This window comes from Arachis hypogaea, chromosome 14, assembly GCF_003086295.3.
Source record: "Arachis hypogaea cultivar Tifrunner chromosome 14, arahy.Tifrunner.gnm2.J5K5, whole genome shotgun sequence".
NCBI classification, from domain to species: Eukaryota; Viridiplantae; Streptophyta; class Magnoliopsida; order Fabales; family Fabaceae; genus Arachis; species Arachis hypogaea.
The window spans coordinates 142,545,851-142,555,012 of record NC_092049.1 but is presented as its reverse complement, the minus strand read 5'-3'; the positions used below and the strand labels follow the sequence as shown (position 1 = coordinate 142,555,012).

The 9,162-nt window shown below is 35.0% G+C and overlaps 2 protein-coding genes across 2 annotated transcripts; both read right to left on the bottom strand.

Moving 5' to 3' along the window:
- Positions 1-3,029: 3,029 nt before the first annotated feature.
- LOC112798238 (uncharacterized) lies at positions 3,030-4,507 on the bottom strand. Its single transcript, XM_025841470.3, has 2 exons — positions 3,766-4,507; positions 3,030-3,626 (listed from the first exon to the last, which is right to left on the bottom strand). The coding sequence occupies exons 1-2, from the start codon at positions 4,289-4,291 to the stop codon at positions 3,397-3,399; spliced, it is 756 nt and encodes a 251-aa protein (XP_025697255.1). The 5' UTR covers positions 4,292-4,507; the 3' UTR covers positions 3,030-3,396.
- Positions 4,508-4,876: 369 nt separating this feature from the next.
- On the bottom strand, positions 4,877-7,887 carry LOC112798239 (chloroplastic group IIB intron splicing facilitator CRS2-B, chloroplastic-like). The gene is made up of 9 exons (XM_025841471.2): positions 7,579-7,887; positions 6,820-7,042; positions 6,630-6,714; positions 6,430-6,497; positions 6,153-6,203; positions 5,996-6,069; positions 5,704-5,762; positions 5,535-5,611; positions 4,877-5,201 (listed from the first exon to the last, which is right to left on the bottom strand). Exons 2-9 carry the CDS (start codon positions 7,033-7,035, stop codon positions 5,085-5,087), a joined length of 747 nt encoding a protein of 248 aa, XP_025697256.1. The 5' UTR covers positions 7,036-7,042; positions 7,579-7,887; the 3' UTR covers positions 4,877-5,084.
- Positions 7,888-9,162: the final 1,275 nt, after the last annotated feature.

The window sequence follows — 9,162 nt, the reverse complement described above, 5'->3', positions numbered from 1 at the left end:
AATGGTACTTACAACATAGGCACATGGGAAGATTTCAAAAGGGAGTTGAAAAGACAATTCTTCCCTGAGAATGTGGTTTATGAAGCAAGGAAGAAGTTGAGGGAGTTGAAGCACAAGAGTACGATTAGCGACTACGTAAAGGAGTTCACTACTTTCACGCTTCAAATCCCCAACTTAGCATCAGAGGATGCATTGTTCTTCTTCATTGGTGGACTCCAACCTTGGACAAAGCAAGAACTACAAAGAAGGAATGTTAAGGATGTCGATGATGCCATCATGGTGGCCGAATCACTCACTGAGTATTATAGGGGAGACTCTAAACCCAAGTCTTCCTCCAAGCCTAGTTCTGCTAAGGTGGGGGAGACAAGGGGAAGAATTTCTCAACCAAGAAGGAAGAAAAATACTCTTCAAAGAAAGAGTACGAAGAAAAGAAGAAGGCTTTCGTGCCCAAAGGAGGATGCTTCGTGTGCAAGGGACCACACCAAATGAAGGATTGTCCCAAGTTAGGGACTTTGACATCTATCGCCGAGGAACGAGAAGCTCAAACTCAAGTAACTGAGTGTGTTGGATCTATCCAACACATAAATGCTGTGAAGGACAAAGAGGCAAGCACTGCAGAAAAGAAAGGATTGATGTATGTCAAAGCCTTTATCAATGAAAAACTTGTCATGGCTATGATCGACACTGGTGCTACACACAACTTCATCACGCCTGATGAAGCAAAGAGGCTTGGGTTGAAGATCACAGAAAAGAATGGCTAGTTCAAACCCGTGAATACCAATGGTGAACCCCTTAAGGGAGTAGCAAAAGGGGTTGAGATGACTCTTGGTTCTTAGAAGGGCCTTGTGGATTTCTCAATAGCACCCATGGACGATTTTAAAATAGTCATCGGGCTCGATTTGCAAAGAAATGCAAATATAATACCTATGCCATACTACGATGTAGTATGCGTCATGGAGAAAGGGTCTCCATGCATGGTCCCTACAGTCTTTAAAGTTAGCAGAACACCGATACTTTCTGCTATGCAACTCAAGAAAGGGTTCAAGAAGGGAGAGATTACATATTTGACTCTATTACAAGAGGAGTCAACATCCGAAAGAGAAGACTCCCTCCCAAAATTAAGGAATTCCTTGAAGAAAATAAGGATATGATGCCTCCCGAGTTGCCAAAACAACTACCACCTAGGAGGAAGGTGCACCACAATATTGAATTGGAGTCAGGAGCAAAACCGTCCGCCTCAACACCGTATAGGATGGCACCGCCAGAACTCGAGGAGTTGAAGAAGCAACTCAAGGATTTGTTAGATGCTGGGTTCATCCGTCCATCGAAGGCACCTTATGGCGCACCAGTCTTGTTCCAAAAAAAGCATGATGGTTCATTGAGACTATGCATCAACTATCGAGCACTTAACAAAGTAACCATCAAGAACAAATACCCTATTCCTTTGATAGCCGAGCTGTTTGATCAACTTGGTAGAGCCAAGTGGTTCTCAAAACTGGATTTGAGGTTAGGATATCACCAAGTGAGAATTGCTGATGGTGATGAGCCTAAGACCACGTGTGTCACGAGGTATGGATCGTATGAGCGGTTGGTGATGCCTTTTAGCTTGACCAATGCTCTTGCGACCTTCTGTACCTTGATGAACGAGATCTTTCGACCTTACCTTGATCGGTTTGTAGTGGTGTGCTTAGATGACATTGTTGTCTATAGCAATAACTTAGAGGAACATGTAGAACACTTACAAACCATGTTTAAGATCTTGCGAGAGAATATGCTATTGGAGGGGTGATGCAAGAAGGACATCCGAGTGTAATGCTTAGCTCAAGAAGTTGAGTAAGTCTGAGTGCCGATACTGTAACGTTGGAGTGTGTCCAAATCCATGACAATATGCCTTAAAATCCGAAAACAATTACTACTTTAGAATTCTGAAAATATACAACAAAGTAACAAACTTACAATAAAAGATACATTCACAATAACAAATTAAAACTTGAGAATTTATATCAATAAAAGCTTCAAACTTGCAATGAATCTAATGTAAACAAATAATTCAGGAGTACATGGTTAATAGGTCAAAAAAACTAAAACTATATTTCTTTAAATATTCATCGAAAGATTTGTAATTAAACAGTAGCAAAATGAGAGAAAGAAAGAAAGAAAATACAAGTAATGTGACGTTTTTCATAAAAATTAACGTCAAATCTTTAATTCCATGATAAACACAGATGCCAAGGATCAATATATTTTATTATTGTTTTCGATAAGCAAAATGACAAGCTCAACATAAAGGGAACAAATATCCTGAATCAAACCCTAAAAATGAAGTAAGTAACACAAGAAAATCACATAATAAAACATTAACGCAAGAAAAGCACTAAAATCATATTTCTCTATGAAAGGAAAAAACTATCTTTAGATGCATATTCAAACATGCATGGTTAGATCACTTACTCGTCTTCTCCTTAATGCAGAAGCTAAATCTTAACCTCTCTTTTATTTAATATTCTTATGCCTCCACTCATCACTTATTTTTTTTTATTAACCAACCACTAAAGTTGTTTTTATAGGCATACTCTAGGTTTTGGAGTGGTTACTAAAAACCCACCAAAATCTCTTATTTAAATTTCAAATAAGATTTAAAAAAAAAGGTTAAAGATAAGATTAAAACAGTTAAGTTAGTTATAAGTGAACGCCATTATAGGTGGACCTACAACACCCAACACTCTAAAATACTCGCTGAAAGATTTCAACAAGGATGCAAATTACAGACTGAAAGGAATCATGCAATATCCAGGAATCAACATGTATTTTTGTACAAAAGCCACTTTGGGCTCCATGAATAATTAGTAGACAAATAAATATCAGCTTGTATGTTCTGATATTAGGACAGAGAAAAAGGAAATCAGAAAACGAACCAAGGAGTGTCTCTTTGATCATGCAATATCGATGTAAACATAAACAAATAAGGAGCGATCAGACAATATCAAAGGTTGTTCTTGTTTTACTTAGAAGAATAAGACCCTTTCAAGTTATAATGGAAACAGCATTTTTACTCATTTATTATATTTGAAAAACAATACACTTTTATCCATATCCTCAATCTCAGATACAACTTACACAATACTGCAAGTTTCTTCCAAAAAAGAATAGAAACAGAAAGAATATATGTAGGAAAAAAACAAAAACCAGTGGAGGCATCACCAAAATCCAAAGCCTTCTCACAAACTCAAACAACCAACAAAGGGGGGATCAAAAGAATTCCATCACCATAGCCACCAAGTAGGCTTTTTTAAGTTGTGGAATGTTGCAGTTGTAAACTTTCAATCAAATTTATGTGACTACATCAGCTGCATTTTCTTTCTCCCGTGGCAAACTGTAATCACAATTTAAAACCACCTATAATTGTCTGTACCCCAAGACAGTTCTTCCCACCACCCTGCCACCATTGTTCCTTCCTACTCCTCTGCTACCTTCACCATTGATAGCATTAGCAGTGGCAGAAGTGAAATTCCTGAGTTCATCCATAGTTGCATAACTCTTTCTTGCCATCAAAATCCCACCACCCTTCTTCTTCTCCCCTGCATTTGCTGATTTACTCCCTCTCGAACTCGACGATAACACCCCACCTGAATTGTACAAATACAAATACCAGAATTGAATAAGAGTATAAGACACAATAACACAATACCCAGAAACTCAAACATAGCAATTTGATGAAAAGATTTGGTCTTTCAAAGAGAGCTATCAGTATATTATAGAACACACCTTTGGAGTAGTAACTCTTTGATGGCGGTGTAAGCTCCATTACTGAAGGTAATGCATTCACTGGTTTCCGATTCTCCTTCCTCAAGACAGCAGAGAAATCAGGAACAGATTGAGCAAGAGCGGAAGCAGAAACAGAGGAACCTTTTCTCAAACCACTCTGAAACTTGACCTGTTTTCTTGGTGGGGTTGGTAGTTGTTTGGGTTCAAGTTCCTCACTTTCCTCTTCCTCTCGCTCTTGTTGCCTCGGGTACTTCATTCTAAGCTTCCTTTCTCTGAGTTCAGCGTATGCTTCGTATCTGGGTCCTCTCTCCATGTCCTCCATGATGATGAAGCTCTGTGTTGTGAGACTCATGGGGAGAACAGAGTGGTTCAAGATCGAAACAGAGTTGTTATTGTTATTGGGATTGAGGATGAGAGAGATTGGGTCAAGGGCGTGGAAGAGAGAATCGAGAGAAGGATTTGGTTGATGATGGTGGGTTTGTAACGTTTGTTTAAGAGAGACGTTGCTCTTTGCTATTGTTGCCATTGCTGTTTTCTTTTGTTCTCTCAGATTGGTTTATTTGATTAGGAAATGAAGAAATAAAAAATAATGCTTTGCTTTTATTAATGAATATAATATTTGATTCTGTAACGGTCTAATAAATTTATAAATCTATCTAGGCCAAGAGAGAGAGAAAGGAGGGGTTTTTCACTTTTTCAGTTTTTCTTATTAACGTTGCAAATGGGATTGGGAAAGGGTCCCATTTGTTGTTGCATTGAAGAGTCAAACTTCTATGGTTTACATTGGATTCTATATTTACTACTTAATTAATTAATATCATTATTACCAATTATTGCTACTAGATGGGAGATAATAATGATTTATGAACACGTGGTAAAAATACTAGGTCTTAAAACTTTATAATGAAATTGGAGGCATGAAATTTTTATTCATTTATGGGTTTTATTTGTTTGTTTTTTAAGTCATGTGTGTCTATTAACTCTTTTTATTAGTAAATCATTGTTGTTAAATTAAGGAAAAAAAAACCTTCTAGTTCGTGCTTTTTGTGTTGATTGTTTTACTTTTACATACAGGCTACCAATTCTGTGAACTGGTCCTAGCAGCAACTAATTTTTCTCACCATGAAGCTCAACTATCTGCTTGAGCCAGAATATAAACAACAGTGTGCTTTACAAATTTACATCTCAGCATGTGTTATTTGTATAAAATTGCTACCAAGCATACACTTCATGAATTTCATCTCTCCCCAAATTTTGTGGTTCAGTTGAGAATAATACTACATAGCTATTATTTGTTCATTTCTATAATTTATGAAAAATTAAACCTTATGGTACTTGTATTTTTGCCCTAAGTTGAATCTATAGACATGGTTATTAAACCCATTTAACACTAGGGTCCTCACTGCTTCAACTCCTTGATCCAATGAACTATCAATCTGTCAAAAACATATAATATTTTCATCAAAATTCAATCAAGGAAGGGAAAAAAAGGAAAATAAGTTGCGACAAATAATAAAATAATCACACAACTTCGAGGATTTTACTCCTCGAACTGCATCTTGTAGGTTAGATCTGTCCAAATTTGTTAGGATCCATCTATAGTCTATTAGCCAAACAAGTTCTAAACTGTTCTCAAACTGATAGAATATATTAACTATCATAACATGAGTGTAATGTGCAAAGTATTTACAAATATAAGAAGAAAAGTGTAATGCAACAATAAAAGAACTAAACCAAATCATGCTAGGTTGAAAGCCAGGAAGTATAACCTGTTTTCGCTCCAGTGAACTGAACTTCTGCAGAAGAAAAGCTTTCACATCCATACTTCCAGGAGGATTTCCAATTCCTATAAACACAATTTTAAACATACTACTAATGGATAAACTAGATACCATAGCAAGTCATCAACTGAAAGCAGATATATGGGAAGGAACTAACCTATGGAAAGCCGAGGAAACCCGTGGGAACCATCCAAATGGCCCATTACATTTTTCAACCTGTAACAATCTAACACTTGTTATGCATGATTTCCAATCACAAGACATAAAACACAGAAATATTTTACAATTTCCCAAATATATCATGATTCATTTCAGTCCATTATTGTCAATTAGTTTAAAGATGCTTGTTAATAATTAAGTAATATTGAATCATATTTATCTGATGCACGAAAAATCATCATGATCACAAATTTATAAACCATGTAATGAAACAATTCAACAAGCATTACCCATTGTGGTAACCATGTCCTCCTTTAGGTTGAAGCCTTAAAACACCATTTGGAAGACTCATTTCATCATAAACCTACACAAAATTTCCAGTAACTTTTAAGGAACTTGTAAATTGTCATCATTGACTACAACTAGAAGTAAGGTTAGAAAACATACTACTAAAATATGACGAAGGGGTACTTGATAATATGCAGCAAGAGGCCCAACCTTTAGGAATATTAGAAGTAAGAAAAATTAGGAAAATAAATGAGAAAAAAGGGGTAACAATTCATAAGTCATTTGTATGAATGTGAGACACAAAAGATGTAATACCAACGTATACAAAAAAGTAGTAAATCAGATATATTGTTGACTTGAGTTATTACCAATTTCACTAAGTGTGCATGTATGTATCATAGAAAATCTAGCAATTATGTGATGAAATGAAACTAACCGATTCACCACTAAAGTTCATGTATGTTTGAGGCTTTGCAAGCAAAATTGGTACATCTCCTATAGAACCTATACAAGATAACAGAAGAAAAGGCAAATCAATGCTAAAGTTACCAAGATAAATGAAGCCGATAAATTTGGAGGAGGAAAAGAGGGGGAAAATATTAATAAGAATAAAATCATTGCTGGGCGATGATTTACCTATTCCAATCAATGCCTTAGACTGTATTGTGTTCATCCGAATCCCTTCTGCTTTAGAAATGTTATCGATTACTTCAAATCCCACCTAACAGATAGGGAAAAAAAACAAACAAAAGATTCACACATCAAACCATGAGAAGATTATTGTGCTTAAGAACTTTCAAGAACTGCGTGGTGAATAACTAATTACATTGTGCCTAGTTCCATGGTATTTACTTCCAGGGTTACCCAGGCCTACAACAAGCCAAGGAGTATACTCCACTTTAGTAGCTCCATTCTTTGACTCTGGTACCGAGCGAACCGAAAACCTCACTCTAACCAAAGCCTTTGTTGAATCACGAGGACAATGAAGGTTCCTGGGACAGCTCAAACAAAAGCCAGGGGCAGGCGATGCTGCATGCAACATCGATATACTGAAAAAATCAAAGAAATGATACACAATGAATAAGAAACATGAAGTCCTTATGTTACTCTCAAAAAACAGCACTTAATTATCTTGAAATCATTCTAAGCTTAAATCCAAATTATGAATAGTACATAAACAAAGAAGAAAGACACAATATACCACCCAAAAAAAATGCTTTTTTTTCTTTTTTTTTTTGCAATTATACTTCTGAAATAAAAGGAACAAGAACACAGCACTCCTTAATTAGTGCATCTTTGCAAGTCCTGTTGCAGGACCATAATACTATCTATTGAACTATGAAGAAGAAGAGCTAACCCATCCACACAGTAGTTGGCCTCACGGGAAATGTATTCTACCCTTACAACCCATTCTCGTATTAAGCATTTCATCAAACACGTATAAAGCACGGCACAAACTCAAACAAGCTTCAAAAGAAAAACACATTAACTACTCTTGGAATCGTATAATCTCTCATGTCTCATCACACAGCATCAACAAGACTCTCATAGCAAGCAAAACGGCGGCGAAACATCCAAGACTTACAGCGAGGGAAGCAGAGGCAAAGAGGCAGAGGTGAACGGATTGTGAAGGTTGGAAGAAGCAGAGCGGAAGAAGGCGGCAGAGGAGAACAGAAGTGCGCTGTTATCTCCGTCGCCGGCGGTGTTGCCGTCGCCGATACTAGTTGGAGAGTGGTGGTGGTGGGTGCTTGTCTGCTTGATAATGGATAGTGGAAAAGGATGATATTTTTATTTTTTAACGTAATGGGCTCAGTTTTTTGTACTAAGCCTTGAGGTTGAATTGGGCCTTAAATTTTTAAGTATTGGCCCATTCTTTTATTTACTGTAAATGTAAATTGGGCCTCGAATATCGAGGCCTAAAGATACAAAAGATGAGTTGACGTCTGTAACATAACATGATATCTCAGCATATGCACAACGTGAATTTCTTGTTCAATCTATTATCCCACATAAGAAGACAAAAGTTTAGGCTAATTTTTTTTGAAATAGACAAACATGACCTGTTATTTATTGGTGTAGAAAAGTCGAGTGCTTTTTACTTTTGTTAATGTGGATATAAAAAATTTGAAGATCATATTTCATAATAAATTTTTACAAATTCACAAATCTAACCTTTAGATTTGTAATTTTAAAATAATAAAAAATTTATTAACACAAATCTGATCTTTTAAATTTATGATTTTAAAAAATATAAAAAATTATAAACACAAATTTAACTTTTAAATTTTTTTTTAAATATAAAATTTGATAATTAGATTTTTTCTACTTCTCTTTTACAATTTTATAATGCATTCTTTATTTATGATACAATAAAACACATATTTTTTTCAAATATTAAAAAGAAAAAGTAAAAATTTTATCATAATAAATAATTCTTGTATAAAAAAATTAAACAATAAATCATTTCGTTTTATTTTAGTTGTAATTTAATGTTGTAGTTATGTACTTAATTATGTTATTTTAAAGAAAAATACTAGAAAGTTAGTAGAATTTATTATTTTTTGTCAATAGTTAGTCATTAAAATTTAAAGTGTAAATTAAAAATATTTTTTAAGATTATTAGACTAAAAAAATTATAATAATAATAAAAAATAATAACTTCAGCTAATTTTCTAGTATTTTTCATATTTAAATACATATACTCTTTTTTCTTTAATTATTCAATATGGAATATTTATTTATGTCGCCATAAAAAATTAGGCTTTTTTATTAAAATAAATAAAAGGAAAAAATTTTAATTCCCTAATTACGCATGTCTAAAAATAATTTCAAGAATACAAAGTCTCATGCCATGTAAATCACCCACGAAATGAGTTTGTATACCAATTCAAGGGAGCCGCCCACGAAATGGGCCACGGATCCAATACACGCACCACGAAATGGGCACCTCAAGTATAGCGTCCGCGGATTGTTGCAACTCTAGGGTGGTACTCTCTTATTTCACTTAATAAAACAAGTTGCAAAGCTACACAATCCTAGTGACAGCATCTGAAGGAATAAAAGCTTCTAGTTCTTCTAACTGTTAAGTATTAACATTTAAATCATCTCTTAAAGAGGGAAGAAAAAAAGCGTTGAAGCTGCTGCGAGGAGTGATGGCGAATTACATACT

What these genes read in the sequence shown, in the direction of transcription:
- LOC112798239 (XM_025841471.2), bottom strand. Translation starts at nt 7,035, where the DNA reads ATGTTGCATGCAGCATCGCCTGCCCCTGGCTTTTGTTTGAGCTGTCCC. An exon ending in TGAACTTTAGTGGTGAATCG is followed by an intron (nt 6,204 to 6,429) that starts GTTAGTTTCATT and finishes ATATTCCTAAAG; the next exon opens with GTTGGGCCTCTTGCTGCATA. An exon ending in CCCTTCGTCATATTTTAGTA is followed by an intron (nt 6,070 to 6,152) that starts GTATGTTTTCTA and finishes AATTTTGTGTAG; the next exon opens with GTTTATGATGAAATGAGTCT.
- LOC112798238 (XM_025841470.3), bottom strand. Translation starts at nt 4,291, where the DNA reads ATGGCAACAATAGCAAAGAGCAACGTCTCTCTTAAACAAACGTTACAA. An exon ending in AAAGAGTTACTACTCCAAAG is followed by an intron (nt 3,627 to 3,765) that starts GTGTGTTCTATA and finishes TGTACAATTCAG; the next exon opens with GTGGGGTGTTATCGTCGAGT.